Here is a 27,816-nt window from a genome sequence, read left to right as displayed (position 1 = left end):
CAAACCAGAGGTCATATTCAAGTTGGAGCAAGGAGAGGAACCTTGGGCACTGAAGAAAAAAACCCTACATCACAGCTGCTCAGGTGAGTGTGATCCTGGCAGAAGGGAGACATGGAAATACTTGAGACCAGTACCTTTAAAGTGCTGTGATTGCTGCCCTTCTTGAAGGTTCAAAACTTTAGAAACTCCTTGACCTCTGAGGTACCAAACTGCTCTTCCCTGTATTTCCCTTACTGCTATCAACTGCCTTCTTGGCTTAGCTTCCCTCCAGGAGAATTGCTACAGTACCTATACTCTGGATCATATGCCAGATTTCCTCACTATGGATCTGGCTTTCTTGGATGTTTTCTCCTTCCATCATATTTTTATGCTTTAGTACTGAAACCCCACTCCTAAGGTCTTAGATCCTTATTGTATACATTGAGGTTTTAATGGATTTGCCTTCTTTGAAGATCAGTTGGTTGCCTCACTCCTGTTCTACCTGGTTCCCTTTCAGCTTCTTTTCTCTCTTGTTTTCATCTTCTTACTCTAAGATATCAACAAACTGTCATCTACAACCAGCCCCACCTCCTTTTCTCTTCGTAGATATTGCTTTCAGATTCCTTACTTCTCTTCACCTCCCCTAATCTCCATGCCTGTCTTCCATCTTCTCACTTTATGATCCCTGTCACCTAGCATTTTCTTTTAAAATCAACTTTATTAAGGTATAATTTACATACCATAATAGGTATCCATTTTAAGTGTAGAGTTTGGTGAGTTTTGACAAAGGTACACACTGGTATAAGTACCACCCCAGTTTGTGTACTCTATCACACAAAAATGCACCTTCATGCCCCTTGTAGTTAATACTCAACACCACTTCGGCCCCAGGCAACCACTGAGTTACTTTTTGTCACTATAGACTAGATTTGCCTTTATTAGTGTTGCATATAAATGGAATCATTCCATTTGTACCTTTTTGGGCCTGGCTTTATTTGTTCAGCATAATGATTTTGCAATTCATTCATGTTATTGAGTATATCACTAGTTTGTTTCTTTTAAATAGTGGATACTATTCCATGGTATGACTATTAAATAGTTCCTTTTAAATAGTGAATACTGTTCCATTATAATTTTTTTATCTCTATGCCTGTTAATGACAAGTGGTCATTATTTGGTTATTACGACTAAAGTTGCAGTAAACATTCTGATTTGTCTTTGTGTGAACATATGTTTACATTTTTCTTGGGTAAATGCTTAGGGTTAGCGTTGCTCTTATATTATAATCAGTGTTTGCTTACCTTTCTTATAATTTCATAGAATTGCCGAACTGTCTTCCAAAATGGCTTTACATTCCCAACAGCAATACATGAGAAATTCTATTGCCCCAAATCCTTGCCTATACTTGTTATCATCAGTCTCTTTAAACTTTGCTATTAGAATGGATATGTAATGGTATCTTATGAATGTAAGCAGCATTTCTCTGATGAGTAATAATGTTAAGTATCTTCATGTGCTTATTATCATTTGTACATTTTTTGTGAAGTGTCTATTGAAATATCTTTCCCATTTGGGGGGGGGGATGGTTGTGTGTCTTCTTCTTATTGAGGTATAAGAGTTTTTTATATTTGCTCGATCCAAGTTCTAAGCCAGATATATGTACTGCCAATATGTACCTTACAGTTTTATTCTTACTGGTGCCTATCAAAGGAAAAATATTTTAATTTTTATGGAGTCTAATTTATCATCTTTAAAAAAAGTTTTAGTATTTTTTATGACCTATTTAATAAATCTTTGCCTACTGCAAGGTCCTTGCTCCTTGGAAGAAAAGCTATGACAAACCTAGACAGCATATTAAAAAGCAGAGACATTACTTTGCCAACAAAGGTGCCATATAGTCAAAGCTATGGTTTTTCCAGTAGTTATGTATGGATGTGAGAGTTGGACCATAAAGAAGGCTGAGTGCCAAAGAATTGATGCTTTTGAACTGTGATGTTGAAGAAGACTCTTGAGAGTCCCTTGGACTGCAAGGAGATCAAACCAGTCAATCCTAAAAGAAATCAATCCTGAATATTCATTGGAAGGACTGATGCTGAAGCTGAAGCTCCAATACTTTGGCCACCTGATGTGAAGAGCTGACTCATTAGAAAAGACCCTGATGCTGGGAAAGATTGAAGGCAGGAGGAGAAGGGGATGACAGAGGACAAGATGGTTGGATGGCATCACTGACTCAATGGACATGAGTTTGAGCAAGCTCCAGGAGATGGTGAAGGACAGGGAAGCCTGGCGTGCTGCAGTCCCTGGGGTTGCAAAGTCTAACACGACTGAGCGACTGAACAACATTGCAAGGTCACAAAGATATTCTCATATTTTCTTCTATACAGTTTATCATTTTAGCTTTTCAAGTTTAGGTCTTTGATCCATTTTTGTGTTTAATGTAAGGGTTGATGTTCATTTTTTTCAATACGATATTCAGTTGTTCCAGAACCATTTGTTGAGACTTTTTTCCCACTGAATTTCCTAGGCACAGTTATTAAAATCAATTGATTTCACATATGTGAACCTATTTCTGGACTTTCTGTTCTGTTTAATTGAGCTATTCAACTCAGCTCAACTCGTGCTTGTACTCAGCCATGTCTGACTCTTTGTGACCCCATGAACTGCAGCCTGCCAGGCTCCTCTGCCCATGGGTTTTCCAAGTAAGAATACTGGAGTGGGTTGCCATTTCCTCCTTTAGGAGATCTTTTTGACCTAAGGGTTGAACTCACGTTTCTTGTGTCTCCTGCACTGGGAGGCAGATTCTTTACCACTGAGCCATTTCTATTTTAAAATGAAGGTTTTATTATTATTCAGGTATGGTGAGGCCAACATATCTGGAGACAACTGCCATTGAAAATAGTTTGTAACAGCTTCCAAGAGAAAAAGGCATACCACACTGTGCAGAGTCACACCAGGGAGCAGTAAAGTCAATCAAGAGGTAGAAGTTGTAGGGGAAAAGCATGGGCAACAGCCTTTATTATGATTTTCATAGGAAAGAATGGGTGAGGTAGAATAAGCAGGCTGGAAAGGTTTAGAGTTAGCTAGTTTGAGTAATTTCAGTGGACTCTGGGGTGTAGTGTAGAGACTATCCTTAGTTGCCTGGTACCCAGCCTGAGGTGATTAGGGCAGGGGTCTAGTGGCTCAACCTGTGAGATCTTGAAAAAGGAGATAGTTGGTGGATATGGGCTCTGGATTTGTTGGATTGCATATGGTAGGTATACTTACAGGGAAGTCACTTGCTGTCTCTAGGAAATAACTTGGTCTGGGAGAGGCAGTCTCTCCAGGATCAGCTAGGCGTCAGATGCTAGAGCATCAAGAATACAGAAAATAAGAAAATAGAGTTAACACACTGTCCTTTTGGCAGACCCCTATTTTATTTGTTGTTGTTCATTCACTCAGTCACATCCGACTCTTTGCTACCCCACAGACTGCAGCACGTCAAGCTTCCTTGTCCTCCACCATACTTTATTACTATAGCTTTTATAATGAGTCTTGCAGTCAGGTAGAGTAAGTTCTCCAGGTTGACTTTTTTAAAAAATTACTTTGACTCTTCTAGGTCATTTGCATTTCCATATAAATTTTATAATCAGTTTTTAATTTTTTGGAAAAAAACTTGCTGGGATTTGGTTTGGCATTAATTCTAAGATCAGTTTTAAGAGAATTGACATCTTAACAATATTGAGCCTTCTAATCCATGAATATAGCAACTTTCTACATATATTTAGATTTTGATTTCTTTCAGCAGTGTTTTATAATTTTCGTATAAAAGTTTTATGTATCCTTCATTAAATTTACCCCTAGGCATTTGATGTTTTTGATGCTGTTATAAATAGCATTTTAAAATGTTTTCAGATTATTTATTGCTAGTATAAATTGCTAGAGATTTATTTTTGTACATTGACTTTATATCCTGAGGCATTAATTTATTTACTTTTGGCTGTGTGGGGTCTTCGTTGCTACTCGCAGGCTTCTTGTAGCTGTCGCTTCTTTTGTTGTGGCGCACAGGGTCTAGAGTGTTCGGGCTTCAGTAGTTTCAGTGTGTGGGCTCAGTAGTTGCAAGTCGTGTGCTCTAGGGTGCAAGCCCAGTTGTTGTGGCACACAGGCTTCATTGCCCCATGGCTTGTGGGATCTTAGTTCCTTGTAGGAGTGAACCTGTGTCTCCTGCACTAGCAGTCATTTCTAAATCCACCTATTAATTCTCTTGTAGATTCCTTGGGGTTTTTCATCTAAGTAATCATCACTTTAAGGGCACTTTTACTTCTTCCTTTCTAATCTCATACTTTTATTTCTTTTCCTTTCCTTATTTCACATTCAAAGACCTTTATTTAGTTCAATGTTAAATAGAAGTGGTGAGTGTGGACATGCCTGCCTTGCAAAAAAAATGTACCATTAAGTATGATGTTAGCTGTAACTTTTTGAAGCTGCCCTTTATCAGGCTATGTAAGTTCCTTTCTAATCCTAGAATTTTTAAGAGGATTTTTTTCCTTATTATGGTTATTTGTTGGATTTTATCAAGTGCTTTTTCTTCATCTTATTAGAGCAATCATATGAGTTATTTGCTTTTATTTTGTTAATATGCATATTTAATTTTTATTTCAATAAATAAACAATTGAAATTTTTTATTTCAATAAATAATTTTATTTTATTTATTTATTTTTTATTTATTTATTTTTTTCTTCCATTTATTTTTATTTGTTGGAGGCTAATTACTTTACAACACTGCAGTGGTTTTTGTCATACATTGAAATGAATTAGCCATGGATTTACATGTATTCCCCATCCCGGTCCCCCCTCCCACCTCCCTCTCCACCCCATCCCTCTGGGTCTTCCCAGTGCACCAGGCCTGAGCATTTGTCTCATGCATCCAACCTGGGCTGGTGATCTGTTTCACCCTAGATATACATGTTTCGATGCTGTTCTCTCTTTTTTTTTTTCCATTTATTTTTATTAGTTGGAGGCTAATTACTTTACATCATTACAGTAGTTTTTGTTATACATTGAAATGAATTAGCCGTGGATTTACATGTATTCCCCATCCCGATCCCCCTCCCACCTCCCTCTTCACCCGATCCCTCTGGGTCTTCCCAGTGCACCAGGCCCGAGCACTTGTCTCATGCATCCAACCCGGGCTGGTGATCTGTTTCACCCTAGATAATACACGTTTTGATGCTGTTCTTTCGAAACATCCCACCCTCGCCTTCTCCCACAGAGTCCAAAAGTCCATTCTATACATCTGAGTCTCTTTTTCTGTTTTGCATGTAGGGTTATCATTACCATCTTTCTAAATTCCATATATATGTGTTAGTATACTGTAATGGTCTTTATCTTTCTGGCTTACTTCGCTCTGTATAAATGGGGCTCCAGTTTCATCCATCTCATTAGAACTGATTCAAATGAATTCTTTTTAATGGCTGAGTAATATTCCATGGTGTATATGTACCACAGCTTCCTCATCCATTCGTCTGCTGATGGGCATCTGGGTTGCTTCCATGTCCTGGCTATTATAAACAGTGCTGCGATGAACATTGGGGTGCACGTGTCTCTTTCAGATCTGGTTTCCTTGGTGTGTATGCCCAGAAGTGGGATTGCTGGGTCATATGGCAGTTCTGTTTCCAGCTTTTTAAGAAATCTCCACACTGTTTTCCATAGTGGCTGTACTAGTTTGCATTCCCACCAACAGTGTAAGAGGGTTCCCTTTTCTCCACACCCTCTCCAGCATTTATTGCTTGTAGACTTTTGGATAGCAGCCATTCTGACTGGTGTGTAGTGGTACCTCATTGTGGTTTTGATTTGCATTTCTCTGATAATAAGTGATGTTGAGCATCTTTTCATGTGTTTGTTAGCCATCTGTATGTCTTCTTTGGAGAAATGTCTGTTTAGTTCTTTGGCCCATTTTTTGATTGGGTCATTTATTTTTCTGGAATTGAGCTACAGGAGCTGCTTGTATATTTTTGAGATTAATCCTTTGTCTGTTGCTTCATTTGCTATTATTTTCTCCCAATCTGAGGGCTGTCTTTTCACCTTGCTTATAGTTTCCTTTGTGGTGCAAAAGCATTTAAATTTAATTAGGTCCCATTTGTTTATTTTTGCTTTTATTTCCAATATTCTGGGAGGTGGGTCATAGAGGATCTTGCTGTGATTTATGTCGGAGAGTGTTTTGCCTATGTTCTCCTCTAGGAGTTTGATAGTTTCTGGTCTTACATTTAGATCTTTAATCCATTTTGAATTTATTTTTGTGTATGGTGTTAGAAAGTGTTCTAGTTTCATTCTTTTACAGGTGGTTGACCAGTTTTCCCAGCACCACTTGTTAAAGAGGTTGTCTTTTTTCCATTGTATATCCTTGCCTCCTTTGTCGAAGGATAAGGTGACCATAGGTTCGTGGATGTATCTCTGGGCTTTCTATTCTGTTCCATTGATCTATATTTCTGTCTTTGTGCCAGTACCATACTGTCTTGATGACTGTGGCTTTGTAGTATAGTCTGAAGTCAGGCAGGTTGATTCCTCCAGTTCCATTCTTCTTTCTCAAGATTACTTTGGCTATTCGAGGTTTTTTGTATTTCCATACAAACTGTGAAATTATTTGTTCTAGTTCTGTGAAAAATACCGTTGGTAGTTTGATAGGGATTGCATTGAATCTATAGATTGCTTTGGGTAGAATAGCCATTTTGACAATATTGATTCTTCCAATCCATGAACACGGTATATTTCTCCATCTGTTTGTGTCCTCTTTGATTTCTTTCATCAGTGTTTTATAGTTTTCTATCAATAAATAATTTTAAATTGACCTTACATTTTTGAGATAAATACTAGTCGATTATGATTTATTATCCTTATTATTATATTGTTGGATTCTATTTACTGATATTTAAAAAAATATTTGCACTTTTCATAGGTGATATTGGTTTGTAGTTTTCTCTTTTTTTGCAGTATCTTTGTCGGGTTTGGGTATTAGGGTTATGATGGCCATAAAGAAATGAGTTGTGAAGTGTTCCCTTCTCTATTATCTGAAATAGTTTGTGGAAGATTTTTACTTCTTTTTTACTGTTTCATGAAATTCACCAGTGAAACGATCGGCCCTCAAATTTTCTTGGTGGGAAAGTTTTAGTAACAAATTTACCAGTGAACAAATCTGGGTCTCAAGTTTTCTTTATGGAACTATCATTTCAAATTCAGTTTCTTTACTAGATCTAGGGATATTCATATTTCTTCTTGCTTTGATAATTTTTCTTTCAGGAAGTTTGTGCATTTTATCTAAGTGGTTAATATTTAACATTTAATTGTCTCATAATATTCCTGTATTATCATTTTACTTATTTAAATACTTATTTATTTATTTAACAGAAGGAAAAACGGAATACATATTCATAATCAGAGACTTTGACATTCTTATCTCAGTAACTGATTTTTGTCTGTTTACAGACAAAAGAATCTGTAAAGATTTGAACATGATATACCAGTATGACCTAATTGACATACAAAGTTCTCTACATCCCACAGCTGTAGAATACACATTCTTTTCAAGTGCATGTGGCCCACTAACCAAAATAGACCCTATTTTCGGACATAAAACTAATGGCAACAAATTTCAAAGGGTTGGAATCATGCATTATATGTTCTCTAATTACTATTGAAATAAATCAAATCTCTGAACAGAGAGATAATTAGAACATACTCAAATGTTTTGAAAGTAAGCAGCATATATACAAATAGCCCATAAGTCAAAGAGAAAGCCATAACAGAATTAGGAAATATTTTGAGCAGAATGATAGTGAAAGTATGACACATCAGAATGTGTGGGATGAAGTACCACCCAGATAGAAATTTATTGCTTTTGATCAAGAGAAAATCATGAGCTCATCTCTTCCCATTTGTTGTTCAGTCACTAAGTTGTGTCCGACTCTTTGCAACCCCATGGACTGCAGCACACCAGACTTCCCTGTCCCCTTCTCCTCCTGTCTTCAATCTTTCCCAGCATCAGGTGGTCTTTTCCAGTGAGTCAGCTCTTCACATCAGGTGGCCATAGTATTGGAACTTCAGCTTTAGCATCGGTCCTTCCAATGAATATTCAGGGTTGATTTCCTTTAGGATTTCCTTTCGGATTGGTTTGCTCTCCTTGCAGTTCAAGGAATTCTCAAGAGCCTTCTCCAGCACCATCAATTCTTCAGCACTCAGCCTTCTTTATGGGCCAATTCTCACATCCATACATGACTACTGGAAAAACCATAGCTTTGACTATATGGACCTTGTCAGCAAAGTGATATCTCTACTTTTTAATATGCTGTCTAGGTTTGTCATAGCTTTTCTTCCAAGGAGCAAGTGTCTTTTAATTTCATGGCTGCAGTCACCATCCTCAGTGATTTTGGAGCCCAAGAAAATAAAATCTGCCACTGTTTCCATTTTTTCCCCATCTGTTTGCAATGCAGGAGACCCTGGTTCGATCCCTGGGTGTGGAAAATCCCTAGAGAAGGGAATGACTACCCACTCTAGTATCCTTGCCTGGAGAGTTCCATGGGCTACAGCACATGGGGTTGTAAAGAGTCAGACACGACTGAGTGACTAACACTTTCTCTTCCTATGAACATACCTAAACTATAACTACATAGAGAATAACTATCTCTGAAAATGACATGAAGACTAGCAGAACAAATTTTCCACATCTAAGGATAGAAAGAAAAGTCCACATTGAGATATGTAGGAGGGGCAGAGACACAGTCTATTCAGAACCCACACACCCAGTGTGACAGCCTGCAAGCAAGAGGGCTATCATTAACTGCAGAGGTGCCCCTTGAAGAGCAAAGGGTTCGAATCCCATGTTGGGCCTCTCAGCCCAGAATACCTGCCCTAGGAAAATGAATCCCTACAACATCTGGCTTTGAAAACCAGTGGCACTTACATCTGGGAGAGCTGGATGTCAGAAACTAAGATTTTACTCTTGATGAGCTCACATACAGACTTTCTCTCTCTGAGTCCCAAAGGCAGCAGCTTGGAAGTGCCTGGACTATATGAGAATGAGATTCACTGACTAGTTTTAGAGCATGTGCCAGAGGGGCAGGGATCTGGTGAAACTTTCTCTAGGGACAGAAGTGCTGGTGGGCACCATTTTTTCACTCTCCTTCTACCTAGCTGGCCTGGTGCTGGCAGGTACCATTTCTGTCACTCTCCACTCTCCACCAGCCTCACTAATACCATGCATCCAGTATTCCTCTGAAGACACATCACACTGCACCCAGTGAGCTGCCTTGTCTGGCCCTAGTGCCCCCTGAAAAGTGGCTCCTGCTCCAGGGGGCCAATCCATCCACCAGCATGCTCACACCAATTATGGCCCAACCACCACAGGTGGGTACATGCAGGCCACACAGGGCATACCCCTGGAGCACCTGTTTCTGGTGACCAGGGGTGGTTGCACCACTGAATATTAAGAAAATATCACGACCAACTTTATGCTAACAAATTTGATAACAGATGAAATGGACAGTCCTAGAAAAACACAAATTACAAGAAATGTCAAAAACAGAGAGAAGTTTTAGCAATCTTTTTATCCATTAAAGAACTTTAATTTAAAACGTCTCCTCATTGGTGAATCCTTCCTGTCATTTAAAGAATCCCAGTATTGTACAAGTTATTTTTTATTAAGAGTACTTTAAAAAAATTTTGGGGCTGTGCTGGGTCTTTATTGTGGCATGTAGGCTTTCTCTAGTTGTGGTGTGGTGGCTTCCTGTAAGTTGCCCCGTGATTTGTGGAATTGGAATCTTGAATGTGGAATTGGAATCTTAGTTCCCTATTCAGGGATCAAACCCATGCCCCCTGCATTGGAAGGTGGGTTCTTAACCACTGGACCACCAGGGAAGTTCTTTTGGATAACAACAAAAACAAAAAAATAACATTTTCTACCTCATTTCATAGTAAGTTGAACTATATTAGAGTAAAAAAAAAAAATATTCTTCTCCAAAAGATATCATTAAGAAAGTGAATAGGCAAGCCACAAACTGGGAGAAGATATTTACAGTACCCAGATTTGAGAAATGACTTACATTCAGAATATATAAAGAACTTGTAGAAATCAAAAAGAAAAAGGCAGACAACCCAGTAGAAAAAGAAATGGGTAAAAGACTTGAACAGGTACTTTTAGAAAGAGGTATCTGCATGATAGTTGTGTATATGAAAAGGTTGAACATCATTATTCATCAGGGGAATGTAAGTTAAAACCACAATCAGACAACCCTACACACATAAATAAAACAGAACAATGGCTAAAATGTAAAAGACTGACAATATCAAGTGTTATCAGGATTTTGGAGCAACTGGAATTTATATGCATTGATGGTAGTAATGTAAATTCTTTCAGTCAATTTGGGAAACTGGCAGTACACACTAATGCTAAATGTATAGCTATTCTGTATCTCAGGAATGTCACTTCTAGGCATTTATTTAAGAGAAGTGGTATGGACCTAACAGAAGCAGAAGATATTAAGAAGAGGTGGCAAGAATACACAGAAGAACTATACAAAAAAAGATCTTCATGACCCAAATAACCATGATGGTGTGATCACTCCCAAATAACCATGATGGTGTGATCACTCACCTAGAGCCAGACATCCTGGAATGCAAAGTCAAGTGGGCCTTAGGAAGCATCGCTACAAACAAAGCTAGTGGAGGCAATGGAATTCCAGTTCAACTATTTCAGATCCTAAAAGATGATGCTGTGAAAGTGCTGCACTCAATATGTCAACAAATTTGGAAAACTCAGCAGTGGCCACAGGACTGGAAAAGGTCAGTTTCATTCCAATCCCAAAGAAAGGCAATGCCAAAGAATGTTCAAACTACCACACAATTGCACTCATCTCACACACTAGCAAAGTAATGCTCAAAATCCTTCAAGCTAGGCTTCAACAGTATGTGAACCAAGAACTTCCAGATGTTCAAGCTGGATTTAGAAAAGGCAGAGGAACCAGAGATCAAATTGCCAACATCCACTGGATCATCGAAAAAGCAAGAGAGTTCCAGAAAAAACATCTGCTTTGTTGACTGACTATGCCAAAGCCTTTGACTGTGTGGATCACAACAACTGTGGAAAATTCTTAAAGAGATAGGAATACCAGACCACCTTACCTGCCTCCTGAGAAATCTGTATGCAGGTCAAGAAGCAACAGTTAGAACTGGACATGGAACAACAGACTGGTTCCAAATCAGGAAAGGAGTACGTCAAGGCTGTATATTGTCACCCTGCTTATTTAACTTATATGCAGAGTACATCATGTGAAATGCCAGGCTGGATGAAGCACAAGCTGGAATCAAGATTGCCAGGAGAAATATCAATAACCTCAGATATGCAGATGACACCACCCTTATGGCAGAAAGTGATAGAAGAACTAAAGAGCCTCTTGATGAAAGTGAAAGAGGAGAGTGAAAAAGTTGGCTTAAAACTCAACATTCAAAAAACTAAGATCATGACATCCAGTCCCATCACTTCATGGCAAATAGATGGGGAAACAATGGAAACAGTGAGAGACTATTTTTTTGGGCTCCAAAATCACTGCAGATGGTGACTGCAGCCATGAAATTAAAAGACGTTTGCTCCTTGGAAGAAAAGCTGTGACCAACCTAGACAGTGTATTAAAAAGCAGAGACATTACTTTGCCAACAAAGGTCCATCTAGTCAAAGCTATGATTTTTCCAGTAGTCATGTAAGGATGTGAGAGTTGGACTATAAAGAAAGCTGAGCACCAAAGAATTGATGCTTTTGAACTGTGGTGTTGGAGAAGACTCTTGAAAGTCCCTTGGACTGTAAGGAGATCAAACCAGTCAATCCTAAAGGAAATCAGTCCTGAATATTCATTGGAAGGACTGATGCTGAAGCTGAAACTCCCAATATTTTGGCCATCTGATATGAAGAACTGACTCACTGAAAAAGACCCTGATGCTGGGAAAGATTGAAGGTGGGCAGAGAAGGGGACAGCAGAGGATGAGATGGTTGGATGGCATCACTGACTCGATGGACATGAATTTGAGTAAGCTCCGGGAGTTGGTGATGGACAGGGAGGCCTGGCATGCTGCAGTCCATGGGACTGCAAAGAGTCAGACACGACTGAGTGACTGAACTGAACTGAGCACATACATCCACTAAAATAAATGTACAGGAATGTTCATATCAGCATTATCATAAATGTCAAAAACATGATGCTGTTAAAGTGCTGCACTCAATATGTCAGCAAACTTGGGAAATTCAGCAGTGGCCACAGGACTGGAAAAGGTCAGTTTTCATTCCAATCCCAAAGAAGGGCAATGCCAAAGAATGTTCAAACTACTGTACAATTGCACTCATTTCACATGCTAGCAAGGTTATGCTCAAAATCCTTCAAGCTAGGCTTCAGCAGTACATGAACCGAGAACTTCCAGATGTACAAGCTGGGTTTCAAAGAGGCAGAGGAACCAGAGATCAAATTGCCAACATTCATTGGATCATAGAGAAAGCAAGGGAATTCCAGAAAAACATCTGCTTCATTGACTACACTAAAGCCTTTGACTGTGGATCACAACAAACTGTGGGAAATTCTTAAAGAGATGGGAATACCAGACCACCTTACTTGTCTCCTGAGAAACCTGTGTGTAGGTCAAAGAAGCAATGGTTAGAACCAGACATGGGACAATGGACTGCTCAAAATTAGGAAAGGAGTATAACAAGGCTGTATATTGTCACCCTGTTTATTTAACTTATATGTAGAGTACATCATGCAAAATGCCAGGCTGGATGAATCACAAGCTGGAATCAAGATTGCTGGGAGAAATATCAACAATCTCAGATATGCAGATGATACCACTCTAATGGCAGAAAGTGAAGAGGAACTAAAGAGCCTCTTGATGAAGGGGCTGAAAGAGGAGAGTGAAAAAGCTGACTTGAAACTCAGCATTAAAAAAAAACTAAGATCATGACATCTGGTCCCATCACTTCATGGCAAATAGAAGGGGAAAAATGGAAACAGTGACAGATTTTATTTTCTTGGGTCCAAAATCACTGTGGATGGTGACTGCAGCCACAAAATTAAAGGACACTTGCTCCTTACCTAGGCAGAGTATTAAAACAGAGAGACATTATTTTGCTGACAAAGGTTCATATAGTCAAAGCTATGGTTTTTCCAGTAGTCATGTATGGATGTGAGAGTTGGACCATAAAGAAGGCTGAGCGTTGAAGAATTAATGCTTTTGAATTATGCTGGAGAAGACTCTTGAGCATCCCCTGGACTGCAAAGAGATCAACCAGTCAATCCTAAAGGAAATCAACCCTGAATATTCATTGGAAGGACTGATGCTGAAGCTGAAGCTCCAATACTTTGGCCACCTGATGTGAAGAGCCAACTCATTGGAAAAACCCTGATGCTGGGAAAGATTGAAGGCAAAAGGAGAAGAGGGCAGCAGAGGATGAGATGGTTAGACAGCATCACTGACTCAGCAAACGTGAATTTGAGAAACTCTGGAAGATAGTGGAACACAGAGGAGCCTGATGTGCTATGGTCCATGGAGTTACAAAGAGTCGGGCACAACCTAACGACTGAACAGCAACAGCAAAACTATTTAATTAAGCACACAAATATTTTTAAATGGCACAAAAGATAAAAGCAGGAGTGGAGGAAGAGGATATTAACCTTTCCTTTTATTTGAGAATAAACTGGACTTTTGTGAGCCATTTTTTTGAGTGGCAGTGAGAATGCTAGCTTGCATGCTCAGGTCTTTCTAAACAGATGACTCTCCATTTCTGTACGGTTCACTGAATCTGTGGGCTCAGTAAAGGGCTCAGGAAGCTTTTCACTGCAGAAGCAAATTTTTATGATGAATACTGGTACTGGTGATCTAACTATTGTCCAATACAAGCAATGGTTTAGAAGTTATGTTTTATTTACAACTTAGACATTTTATATACATTTAAGTGTTTGATAAAGTGAAAAGTAAAACCATGTCTGAAATCTAGCCTAGGAATCCAGGGGTTAGTAACTTCCAAATAAATTAAAGCCAAATATATGAGAATACAATGCAATTTAAGAATAAGAGGATGAGATTTTTGGACTGGACATGTATTCAGAGTACAGTATCTGACTGACTAACAGGGGAAAACTGGATTTGATGACTCAGAGCATTCTCAATATCTAAAAAGTCTTGCTGATGAGATAGTGTACAGTTCTTCCATTTTTCAGTTATTATTGAGGATATAATATGTCTCATGAACTGTATTGGTAATGGAAAATCTGCGATTCACTCTTGGCAAGAATAGTGTATTAATTGTGTTAATTCACACAGTGTTAATTCACAGTAATAAAGACAGCATTAGATATAATGACTTAAGTATAGAATTTTATTTCTTACATATAAAGTCTCTAATATCACAGGCCATTGGAAAACCTAGCTGCTTCTGCTTATTCATGAATCCATTACTCATTTCCACCATCTCTTGAATTTTTGTGGCATCTGCATGTTTGAATCCATGTTGCTGTCAAACCCAGGTTTTAGTAAGCATGAAGGTAGAAGGTATAGAGAAAATATGCCTACTGTTTCAATGCTTTGGTTTGAAGGTGGCACCCAACGTTTTCTCTCATATTCTGTGGAGAACATTGTCACCTGGTCACAACAATTTTCAAAGGAGGCTGAGAAATGTTATATGACTGGGCAGCCATCCCTGGTTACTAATCCATTAATGCAAAAGAATGATGAAACAGATTGTAGTGGTCAGCTTTCATTCTATCACAGATGGCTTTTCATCACTCTCATTTTGTGTTTCTTATTAAATATATTTAATTTCCAAGGAAACAGTTACACTTGGATGGACAGTTGGAGTATAGACATCCATTTATTGTTTGTATAGGTCAAAATGGCTATGACCACAGTATTTTTCCTATATACATGAATAAATTAATTTGTTAGTTTTATTGAGATATAATTGACATACAGCACTGTATAAGTTTAAGGTGTACAGCATAATGATTTGACTTACATATATTGTGAAATGATTGCCACAGTAAGTTTAGTTAACATCATATTATATAGATACAAAAATGAAAAGGAAAAGATTTTCTTTGTGATGAGAACTTGTAGGATCTACTGTCTTAGCAAACTTAACTATTTTTATCACATTAATTTGATATTGATGCTGATAAGCAAGAAGCAGTGAGATTAGTGAGAATTTAGAATGGAAAGCTAATGATGACTTAGACTCGGAGTTACCCATTCAAGCCTCGACTCTCCACAGATATTTCCCCTTAAAACCCTTCTCTGTTTAATCTATAGTCCACCTTACTTGATATCCCCTACCAAAATAGAGCTAGATTGCTTATGTTGAACTCCAATCTCCAATACTGAATATATGTGTAATTATTCTGAACTTCACTTTCCTTATCTACAGTGGTGGATAAGATACTTCATAAGGCTTTTGAAAGGACTAAATGTGTTCATATGTATATATTTTGTAGAACAATTCCTGTACCACCAAATAATGTAAGAGCTTGGCACATAATAAGTGCTACTTATTTATTTTCTGTTATTGTCATCATTGTCATCCTCCTCATCATCAGATTTACTGGTTTCTCTGTGATCAATTTGGATTAACCTAAATGTAGCTCTTAATCTTCTTCTATGTATTCTTTGTGTCATTCTACTTTTTTTCTCTTTTTAGATGGAAAGTTTGGGATTAAAACCTTACAAAAAAGGATTTCTGGAAAAGTTTCATTTCATGGTGAAATGGAAGGTGAAGATGCAAAAGATGATTCATTGTATTCCATTTTAGAAGTACTGTGGCAAGATGCTGAACAGATAAAAAGCTACCAGGAAAAGCAGAACAAACCTCTGAGTCATGCTTCTTTTACCAATAAGAAAATATTGAATACAGAATGGGATTATGAATATAAAAACAGTGGAAAATTTATTCATCCAGGCCCAAATTGTATTCCTTCACAGAAAAGACCCCATAAATGTAACTCATTTGGGAAGAATTTAAAGCATAATTTAGATGTACATATTCATAGTGAAAGCAATGCAACAAAGAACTTTGATAAAATTATTGGACACAGTCAAGTTTTCACCCAGAGCTCTTCTTATACTAACCATGAAAATCCACATAGTGGTGTGAAATTCTGTGACAGCAATCAGTGTGGAAAAGTCTTTGGCTTCAAACAAGCACTCCGTCACAATCTGAAATTTCCTGTTGGGGAGAAAGCAAATATGTGTACTGAACTTGGAAAGATCTTCACCCAGAGGTCACAACTCTTTGCACCTCAGAGAATTCATACTATGGATAAACCTCATGAACTTAGGAAATGCGTAAATGTTTTTACACAGAAGCCACTACTCAGTATTTATTTGAGAGTTCATAGAGATGAAAAGCTATATATATGTTCTGAGTGTGGAAAGGCATTCATCCAGAATTCAGAATTAATTATGCATGAGAAAATTCATACTAGAGATAAACCCTATAAATGTCATGAATGTGGAAAATCATTTTTCCAAGTGTCATCTCTCTTCAGGCATCAGAGAACCCATACTGGAGAAAAACTCTATGAATGCAGTGAATGTGGGAAAGGCTTCTCCCTAACTCAGCCCTAAGTATACATCAGAAAATTCATACTGGAGAGAGACACCATAAGTGCAGTGAGTGTGGGAAAGCCTTTACCCAAAAATCAACACTCAGAATGCATCAGAGAATTCACTCAGGAGAGAGATCCTACATATGTACCGAATGTGGTCAGGCCTTCATCCAAAAATCACACTTCATTGCACATCAAAGAATTCATACTGGAGAGAAGCCTTATGAATGCAATGACTGTGGGAAATCTTTCCCTTCTAAGTCACAACTCCAGATGCATAAGCGAATTCACACAGGAGAGAAACCCTACATATGCACTGACTGTGGTAAGGCCTTTACCAACAGGTCAAATCTGAACACTCACCAGAAATCTCACACTGGAGAGAAGTCTTATATATGTGCTGAATGTGGGAAAGCCTTCACAGATAGGTCAAATTTCAATAAACACCAGACTATTCATACTGGAGAGAAACCCTTTGTTTGTGCTGATTGTGGGAGGGCCTTCATCCAGAAGTCAGAGTTACTTACACATCAAAGAATCCATACTACAGAGAAGCCTTATAAATGTTCTGACTGTGACAAATCCTTCTCAAAGAAACCACACCTTAAAGTACATCAGCGAATTCACACAGGAGAGAAACCATATATATGTGCAGAATGTGGGAAAGCTTTCACAGACAGATCAAATTTCAATAAACACCAGACAATTCATACTGGAGATAAACCCTATAAATGTAGTGACTGTGGAAAAGGCTTCACTCAGAAATCAGTTCTGAGTATGCATCGCAATATTCATACATGAAAGTAACCCTGTTTCTTGAAAATGAGAAAGCCTTATCACAGAAATCAGGTCTAAGTGTGTATTATAAAATTCAACCAAGACAGATCATATATTGAATGCATTGCATAATAAAAAGAATTTGTCAGGCTCTTTCACCTGAGATGAGAAAAATTATTCAGAAGAGACCCTCTGAGAATGCATTGAATGATGAGGAATTTCCATATTTGCACAGCCTCACAAAATATAATTGAATTCATATTGGGGAAAATGTTATCAGTTTGAGATATTAGGAAAAGCCTTCCTGTAGAAAGTATTATAAGGCAAATTATTACCAAATTCTTTATAGATAGAGTATGAAAAATTATATAAATGACAGTAATGTTTATTGTGTTGTATTAAGCAATTTAAAGTGACAACAAAATGAAAGGTAGGACAGCAAAATAATATATTCGATGTGTAGACCTGCTCTCAGATCTGTTTGTAGCAAAACACATTGCACAATGGGAGGAATAATTGAGTTGAACTTCTTTTTTTTATTTAATGTATTTGTATCTATCAAATATGTTTGCTACTGAATATTTTGCTCATGTGAATCCACAGTTTTTACATGGTTTTATACATACAGTCATCTGCTGATATAATTTTACACAAACACATAAATATAATCATATCATATATGTTGATTTCCATGACATCATATTTTTATCTTCCTTCATTGTGGTACAATGCAAAAATAACCACAGCTCTATCCCATCCTTTTATGCACCCCTGTTTGTAATATTACTGTTGCTTCTCTTATTAAGAGGCAGAGCTCTCTCTCTACTCCTTGACTCTGAGTTTGGCCATGTGAATTGCTTGGGCCAATATACATTAACAAAGAGATTCAAGAAGATGCTGGAGAGGTGTGAAAAGCCTCCCTTGAGACTTACCCTTTCTTGCCACTCTTTGGAATTCTGAGACCTTCATGTGAAGAAGCTCAGATTACTAAGGGATGTGAAACCACGTGGAACAGAGATGAACCAACCCAGATGAAGCCCCTTAGACCAAATGCCAGAAGTGGGAGTAAGGCCTTCTTCAACCTCCAGCCCCAGCCATGCCAGCCCACACCAGAAGAGCCACACTAGTCATCCCAACCAACCTGGAGAATTATGAGATAGATAAAATGATTATTGTTTTAAGCTACTAAGTTTGGTGTAGTCTGTTACACAGCAAATGCTGAGCAATACATAAAAGTGTACACCTACTGGGGGTGTTGTATCAAAATATAAAACATGTGGCATCAGCTTTGGGCCTGGGCAGCAGGTTGAGACTGGAAAAGCAATGAGGAAAACTGTTAAAGTCTGCAGAAGATGGCAGTCCATGTTGTCTAATGAGGGAAAAAATAGCAAAACAGCTACCATACTCTGTGAAAAGATAGAGAATATACCAAATGAACTTGTGGATCAGGCTAAAGAGATTTCCAACAGAATGTTGAAGTATCTGTTTGCTTCTTTTAGCTGCATATGATAAAATGCAGAAAGAAAAATATTAACTAAGTAAATAACTGTTCCATTTGCAATCAGAGTTCAGAAGAAACACCCAAAAAAACAGGACTTGGCTGAGTTGGAAAATAACTGCCTCACATCTCCAGTCTCTCCAGCCATCAAAATATTCTCAAGGTGAAAAAGTGACCTCCAGAGTAGAGATCAAATCATAGATGTGGCTCTAAGACCCTTTGATAAAATGTGTAAAATATTTTAAGCTGGTGTTTGGGAGACCCTGTCAGCTAAGCTAAAGGTATCCTAAAAACTTGTCAACAGTGTCCCAATAGCCTGACTCACTGCTCAAAGTAGAGAGGGGCCCATCTTAAAAAGAATTGTTGATGTTGTGTTTGGGACATATAGTAAATACAAACCAGATTCATAGAAAACTTGCAGAGTTTTACTAACAAAACTACCTCCAGGTTGGACTTAAAAAGACTGAAAAAGTCCAAAGTGAAAAATGGACTCCCCTCTCTTAGCTTCTGTGAACAGGAAGCAAGCTGTGAAAGTTACTCAGCTGCAAACATGGGCCATTTCTTATGGTAAAAGAAGGCCCTCTCAGAGAGAAGATCCAAGAACAGTGTACTAAAATGGACTGGGAAGCCATTCCCAGGCAGAACTATGACCTAAACAAGAAGCATTTTTTGCCCCTGGAGCAGAGAGACCTGACAGTATTTGCTCTGTGGGATTTCAGAATTATTATTGAACAGTGATTGATATATGCCTCTTTTTCCTTCTGTTTTTGAATGGAAGTATCTGTTACAGTTATCCTGTCCCTATCTTACTATTGTATTTATATTTATGTGTATGCACGTGTGTGAGTATGTGTGCGTTGGGTTTGGGAGGTGGTCATATAACTTGTCATTTAGTTCACAGGTCTCTGGATTAAAAAAACTGAGAATCTGCACCCAAGGAGCCTCAGCCATATCTGAATCTGATATAGAAGTCTTAAGGTCTTGGATTTGAGCCTGATGTTTCAATTTGGGATAAATGTTTGGAGGTCTTGGAATGAGGGTGAATATATTTTGCCTGGTGTGATAATGTAAATAATTTATTATCGGAAAAGAGACTGTGATAGAAAATACTACAATTTTCCATCCATATATGTATGCCTGTTTTCAGTCATTATTTTGCTTTGTGTTTCAGTTGGGATAATTTCTATTAACCTATCTTCAAGGTCACGGATTTTAACCTCTACCCTGGCTCTGTCAGATCTACTGGTGAACCCATTGAAGGCAGTCTTTATCTCAGTTATGTTTTCTTTTTATTTCTAGATTGCCCATTTGAATTTGAAAGAGTTTTAATCTCTGCTGAAATTCCCCACATGTTCATACCTGTTGTTTACATTTTCCACTACCCTCTTTAACATACTGATCATTGTTACTTTAAACTCCTTGTTTGACAGTTTCAACAACTAGATCAACTGAACCTGGATCTGTTGATTGCTTTGTCTCTTGACAGTAGATTGTTTATTCTTGCTGTTTTGCATGTAATATTTGGCTGAATGCCAGATGTTATATGTAGGACAGTAGAAACTGAGGTAAATATTTAATTCCTGGGAGTAGACATGTTACTTTCCTTATAGGTCATTGGCATAGGGGAATTGAGGCCAATTAGTCAGGATTTGTTCTGGTGTTTAGGTGTTGTTATTGCTCTCTTTACCTGCAATGTATCAATGACTTCAAATTTCTCTAGTGTTACCTTGTGCTTCCAGTAGGCACTGATTTTCCAGATAATATATCTCAGTATTACTGCACCACCCTTGCCTTTAGGCCTTTCTTAATGTGCTTACATGTGGAGAGTCTCTCTCTCTACCTCTTGCCTCTCCCTTAGTAGCAGACTTTTATTATTACCTGGGTCTTGGTGACCTGATAAGTGGGAGGGCAGGAGTTGTCTGGGGCCAGCCTCAGTCTTAGGCCCTATATCTATAGATCTTGGAAGGTGAAGCTTTTTCAGTGATCCTGCCCTTCCCATTAGTATTAATATAAGGCTTTAAATGGTCTGAACCTAGGGAGGCAGCTCTATGGAAAGACCCACGTGCGTGAGTTTGGGAGCATATTCTCCCAATCTGGTCTTCAAATATGACCATAGCCTTAGCTGACACTTTGACTGCAACTTCATGAAAGACCTTCAGCCAAAGGTACACTTCTGAGCCTCGCCTGAATTCCTGACCCACAGAAACCACAAGAGAGTAAATGTTTTAAGCTTCTGAATTTTAGGGCAATCTGTTTTTAGACTAGGAAAGGTCTGCCATCGACCCCACTGATCCCAGACAACTCACAGAATCATTAATTAAAATGTTTATTGTTTTAAGCCATTAAGTTTTGGGAGGCTTGTTACCCAGAAAAAGCTACCTAATACATTTATTATTTACTGACTTTCCTCCACTATTTATCCAGAACAGAAAACTAATACTAATTAATTACTATAAACACTTTCATGTTTTAATCTGTGCTCATATAAATTATATATAGATATACATATGTTACATGCTTATAACCAGATAGAAGCTATATAAGGATTGTTTTCTTCCTTGACTTTCGAATATGGGATCATGTCACACAATTATCTCTGCTTGCTTTATTACTGAATAGTAACTTTTTTGAATAATTGCATCATAGTTTGCGGGGTGGATATGCAATAACTTATTCAACTATTTGCATATTAAGATTTATTTATATACCCCTTTTTCAACTTAGCAATGCTGTTCAAAATATTAAGAGGCAGTTTTCATTATGGCTGTGTAGATAGGCTCAGGAACCAATGGCTAGGGTTTCAATCCTGACTCTACCAGTTACTAGCTCTGTGACCTTGAGCAAGTTAGTAATCTCTCTGTACTGATTTATCCAGCTGTAAAGGATATTCACAGTAGTACATATCTCATAGTTTCAACGTGAGATGAGTATAAACTTCCTAGGGCTATTATAATATAATTCCACAAACTGAGTGGCTTCAACAGAAATGTATTGTGAGGCCAGAAGTCTGAAATCAAGGTGTCAGCAGGGCCACACTTCCTCTGAAGGCACTAGAGAAGGAATTGTTTCCTGCTTCTCTCCTAGCTTCTGGTGGTCTCAAGTATTCTTTGACTTGTGGATGCATCACTCCAGTTACACAGCCATTTTCTTCCTGAGTGTCTCCACATCGTGTTCCCTCTGCATGTCTGTCTCTGTGTCTAACTTTCCCTTTTTTATAAGAACACAGTCATACTGGATTAGGCCCACACTAATGACCTCATTTTAACTTGATTACTTCTGTAAAGACTATTATCAAGTGAGTTCACATTCTGAGGTACTGGCAGTTAGGACTTCAATATATATTTGCTGCTGCTACTGCTAAGTCACTTCAGTTGTGTCCAACTCTTTGTGACCCTATGGACTGTAGCCCACCAGGCTCCTCTGTCTACAGGATTCTCCAGGCAAGAATACTGGAGTGGGTTGCCATTTCCTCCTCCAGGGGAATATCCTGACCCAGGGATCGAACCTGCATCTTCTGCATTGCAGGTGGAATCTACTGCTGAGCCACTGGGGAAGCCCCTCAACATATCTTTGGGGGTACACAATTACTCAAAGTAAATTAATGCATTTGTCTATATAAAGCGTGGGGAGTTCTTGATGAATACCAGATAGACACCACTTCCTGAGTCTGCCAAGTTCCCCCTACCATTCTCTATGATTGGGTAGGATTTGAGGGCTTATCTGTGGTGTTTTAGTCTCCAACTACCTAAAGAAAATGTTTAGAGGGACAGGAAAAGCAGGCCAAGGACCAAGGCTTGTTACCACATTTTGAGGGCCAGGCCAAGAAAGATTCATGTATAGAGGATAATGGGAAGGAGCAGCCAGAGAGAAGAAAACATACCAGATGAGAAAGTGACTCAGAGACAACAGAGTGTTTCCAAGAAAGGTTTCAGTGGAGGAACTTTCCAGACTAAAGGTCAATTCACATGAGGGTGAAAAATTGGTTCTTGGATTTTGTGACAAGGAGGTCATTATTACCTGTGGTGTTATTTAGAAGTGAATTCAAGGAAAACAACTGAGCAAATTTGAAGGGATTTCTGAACTCAGGTGGTATTACTTCACCACAAAATTTTTCCAGTAGAAAAAAATATTAGGCTATTGGGCTGCATTACTCTATTGTTGTCTAGGTTATACTGAGAAATGTGTTTTCAAGAGTCCTTTGTGATTCCAAGTTACAGTCAGCCAAAAGTAGAAATTGCATGAGATTTGGGAGGTCAAAATGAAGGAGCAACCATTACTCCAAAAGTTTGAGATTAGATTCAGAGAAGGACAAATGCAGAGATACATAGATCTTAACATTTCTTCACTCTCTTCCACTCTGTATTCAGCCCTTTCTATCTCCCAGCCAGGGCTTCTCTGGTAGCTCAGTTGGTAAAGAATCTGCCTGTAATGCAGAAGACCCAGGTTCAATCCCTGGGTTGGGAAGATTCCCTGGAGAAGGGAACGGCTACCCACTCCACTATTCTGGCCTGGAGAACTTCATGGACCAGTATAGTCCATGGTCTGGCAAAAAGTCAGACAAGACTGAGCAACTTTCGCTTGTCTCCCAGCCATGCTGACCTACAGTGGCCTTCAGCCTGCTACTCAATGCCTGGCTGCAGCCCACAAAGACAACAGCTCTTCATAGACTTCTTCATCAGCTCCCCTTTCACAGTCTTACTTAAGCAGCTGAATGTGCCTGGCTTCTCAGATTTTCTTGCAAGCACTTGACTTATCCACCCATGCCAGTGTTTCAAAAACACTGGTTTAGTGACTTCTCTAATCTTCCAGTTTCCCCTTCCATACCTTTACTTCCCCAGCTACTCCCACAATTGTGCATGATCTAATTCATATTTTAAAATTCCTTATTTCATTATACTCATAATGAATCCACTTCTCCAAATGAACCCTAATTGTTAACGTTACACTTTTTTTTCCCCTGAGAACTTGATAAACGTCACTCTTCTAAAATTGAGTGGTGCCATTGAGAAGTCTTAGATTAACCTGCTATTTTTCTTGTATGTTTCTGCCATGTGATTCTTTTTTTATGCTTGAAGTTAAGGATCTTTAGAAGTGTGTGCCTTAGTCTTGATTTTTGTAAACTGATTTTGACTGGGTTATAGTCAGCTGTTCCAATCATGATTCACGCCTTTTATTTCAGGGAATTGTTATTTCGCTTAACTTTTTAATCTGGTCTATCTTTTCTTCATGGACATCAGTTATGCATATGTAATGTGTCTTTGTCATCTTCATCCATTTCATACTGCTCTACATTCATTTCATATCATTGTTCTTTTTGGTTGTTTATGGTTGACTCTTCTCCATGAATCTCTCATGTTTCTTAATGTCTAGGCATTAATAGCCAGTGGGCTCAGATTTATTTACATTTCAGGACAATAAAGATAGAGGATGTCTCCCTCGCTGGAGACATTCACAGAGATTTATTACTTACATTCTAGGATAATAAAGATCATGGCTCTCTTCCTAAGAGGATGGGCAATAAATCAATATAACAATGTTGTGTTTTCCCTAGATTTTAATTATGTCAATTTTCAATCATGTCCAAACATCAAAAGAACAGTACAATTAACACACATAACTTTCATCTAGATTCAACAGTGTATACATAAACTTTTTCCTGAGTAATTGATGGCAAATTACAGACATTAGAACATTATACTCAAATAATTGAGCATCCATCTCCTAAAAATAAGAACATTCACCCCCATACCTAGATTATCATTATCAATCTAGTTCTCATATGATATCAAATATGATATCGCATATCCAGTCCATTTTCAAATTTCCCTCACTGTCTCCAAAATATATTTTACAACTTTATTGAGGTATAATAACATATAGTAAATGGAAATTATTTAAAGTGTACAATTTGGTGAGTTTTGGCGTGTGTATGTACCTTTAAAACCATCACTACAATAAAAACAATGAATATATCCATTACTCCTAACAATTTCCTTATGACCCTTTGACACCCATTTCTCCCTCCCTACACCCTCCCCCCATCCACAGGCAACCAATGATCTGTTTTTCATTACAAATTAGTTTGAATTTTCTACAGTTTTATATATATGGAATCATATTGTAGGTATCCTTGTTTTGTTTGGCTTCTTTCATTCAGCATAATTATTTTGTGATTCATTTTTGTTGTAACATGTGTCTATATTAACTACTTTTTACTGCTAAGTGGTATTTCATTGTATAGATATACCAAATTTGTTTATCCATTCATGTGTTGATAGAAATCCATGGTGTTTCTAGTTTTTGGCTGTTACAAATAAAAGTGATACGAACATTTGAATGCAAGTCTTTGTGTGGACATAGCTTTCATTTCTCTTGTGTGAATACCTGGGAATGAATAGTTTTGTTATATTTTGAGTGTGTATTTAGCTATTTAAGAAATTACTAAACTATTTTCCAAGGTGCCAAACCATTTTACATTCCCACCAGCAGTATGTAAGTGTTCAATTTGCTTCATATCTTTGCCCTCACTAGGTATAATTATTCCTTTTAAATTTTAGCCATTTTTGTGGGAATGATATGGTATCTCACTGTGGTTTCAACTTACATTTTCCTATAATGCTATGGAGCATCTTGTGCTTATTTACAATCTATATCATCTTGGTTACTGTATCTTTTATTTTGCCCAATTGTAAGAGCTGTTTATATATCCTACATGTAAGTCCTTTGTTGGATATATATTTTGCAAATATTTGCTCCCAAGTTTGCCTTTTCATTTGAATAACAGAAGAGCAAAAGTTTTTAATTTTAGTTAAGTCCAGTATGGTTATACTTTCTTTCATAGTCCATGCTTTTTGAGTCATTGTTAAGAAAATTTTGCAAATTTCAAAGTCACTAAGATTTTATCCTTTGCTTTCTTCTAGACATTTTATAATATTGGTTCTTACATGTAGTTCTATCCATTTTGATTTAATTTTGTATATGGTCTTAAGAAAGGATTTAGGTTCATTTTGTTTTGCATATGGCTGTCCAGTTGTTCCAGAACCATTTGTTTAAAAAAAAGTCATCCTCCCACCATTGAATTACCTTGTCATTTCTGTTAAAATCAATTGATTGGTTTTATTTCTGGAAATACTTCAATTCTTATTTATTTGGCTGCACCAAGTCTTAGTTTTGGCATGCAGAATCTTTAGTTGTGGCATTCAAACCCTTAATTGTGGCCAGTGTGAGCTAGTTCTCTGACTGTGGATCACACCCAGTACCCTTGCATTGGGAGTGTGGAGTCTGAGCCACTGGACCACCAGGGAAGTCCCTCTGGAAGTACTTCGGTTCTGTTTTTCTGTTTGTCTGTCTTACCGCCAGTACCACTATTAGCATTGTAACTTCTGTATTACCATAACATCACTGATTACTGTAGTTTTATAATAAGTCTTGAAGTCAAACTGTATAAGTTCTTCAACTTTACTCTTTTCCACAATTGTTTAGGCATATGTGAGTCTTTTATATTTCCAAATGAATTTTGGAATCAGCTTGTCAGTTATATAAAAAGCCTGATTGGGTTTTGATTGGGATTGAATCGAATCTATGGATCTATTTGGAAATAGTTGACATTTTAATAATACTGAGTGTTCAGATCCATTAATAGGATATATCTTTCCATTTATTTAGGTCTTCTTTCATTTCTCTCAGAAGTGTTTTCTAGTTTTTAGTATGCAAATTTTACACATTTTGTCAAATTTCATATTTCAAATTTCATAAGTATTTCATATGTCTATATTATTTTAAATGATACTAGTTATTTTAAAGTTTCCAATAGTTATTTGCTAGGATCGAGAAATACAATTGACTTTTGCATGTTGATCTTGTATCCTATAACCTTGCAAAGCTCATTTATAAGTTCTAGTAGCTATTTTTGATCCTGTAAGCATTTATACATAGACAATCATGTCATCTGTAAAAAAGGGTAGTTTTGCTTCTTTCTTTCCATTTTATTTATTTCTTGTCTTATTGTACTCGCTAGAACCTGCAGTACAATGTTGAATAGAAGTGACTAGAGTGGAAATATTTGCCTTTGCTTGATCTTAATAAGAAAACAGTTTCAATCCCTGGGTCGGGAAGATCCCTTGGAGTAGGAAATGGCAACCCACTCCAGTATTCTTGCCTGGAAAATTCCATGGACAGAGGAGCCTGGCAGGTAAGAGGAGCCTGGCGGGCTACAGTCCATGGGGCTGCAAAGAGTCAGACGAAACTGATCACACACCCTGATGGCCTATGTGGGATCTCTCCCTTCACCTCAATACATAATGTAGTATTGGATTATAATACACTTTGCTATTCCCATCTATTGTTATGATTTATAGTCCAATTCCATTGTGATCAGAGAATATACTTTACCGTTATATATACATAGCCCTGCATCCATGTCCCCATCCCTTCACATACTCTACGCATCACTCCTGCCTTGTATTCCACCTGTGCCTCCCTCGTCTCCACCATCATTTGAAATCCACTGAGCCCCTCTCCTGCACAAGGTATGCTCCCTTATGGGCTCCATACACAGCCCTCACAGTGTCCACTGGTCGTTTCTTTTCCTCCTCTCCCTGCTTGCATGCTAGAGTTCTCTACAATCCCATCTAATTCTGTAAAACATGGCCCTTCCCATCTCTCCATCCGTCAGTCTGGTTCCACTTAGTCTCGCCCTGGAAGGGCGATAAGGGCGGTGCTCGGGTACACTGAGGTTATGGGAGTCTCAGCGGCTAATCCATTTTCGGGACTAAAAATGCTAAATTTGGGCTCTCTTCTCAGGTCGAACTAACTAAACGAAATATATATTCGCTCTTCACTCACACAAGAGTTAAGTGTGAGTTACCTCCAAAATCTCTATGGTGTGCGGGGCTTGTGGGGTGGTCTATGTGGTGGACGGGGTATGAGAGACATAATCAGTGATTCTACAGTAATAC

General features: G+C 38.0%; 1 protein-coding gene and 1 non-coding gene across 2 annotated transcripts; both read left to right on the top strand.

Annotated features, from left to right (window-relative positions):
- LOC110142626 (zinc finger protein 81) lies at positions 1-25,201 on the top strand. The gene is given in 3 exon segments (XM_020901886.2): positions 1-83; positions 15,678-16,586; positions 16,589-25,201. Coding segments are annotated over 2 exon segments (1,641 nt in total). The 5' UTR covers positions 1-83; positions 15,678-15,742; the 3' UTR covers positions 17,386-25,201.
- On the top strand, positions 23,252-23,323 carry TRNAY-GUA (transfer RNA tyrosine (anticodon GUA)). Its single transcript has one exon. It is a non-coding gene; the product is annotated as a tRNA-Tyr (tRNA).
- Positions 25,202-27,816: the final 2,615 nt, after the last annotated feature.

The sequence above is a fragment of the Odocoileus virginianus genome, unplaced genomic scaffold (assembly GCF_023699985.2).
Source record: "Odocoileus virginianus isolate 20LAN1187 ecotype Illinois unplaced genomic scaffold, Ovbor_1.2 Unplaced_Scaffold_38, whole genome shotgun sequence".
Taxonomy (NCBI): Eukaryota; Metazoa; Chordata; class Mammalia; order Artiodactyla; family Cervidae; genus Odocoileus; species Odocoileus virginianus.
Note: the sequence above shows the minus strand (reverse complement) of the source record. Positions and strands in the feature narration are given on the sequence as shown.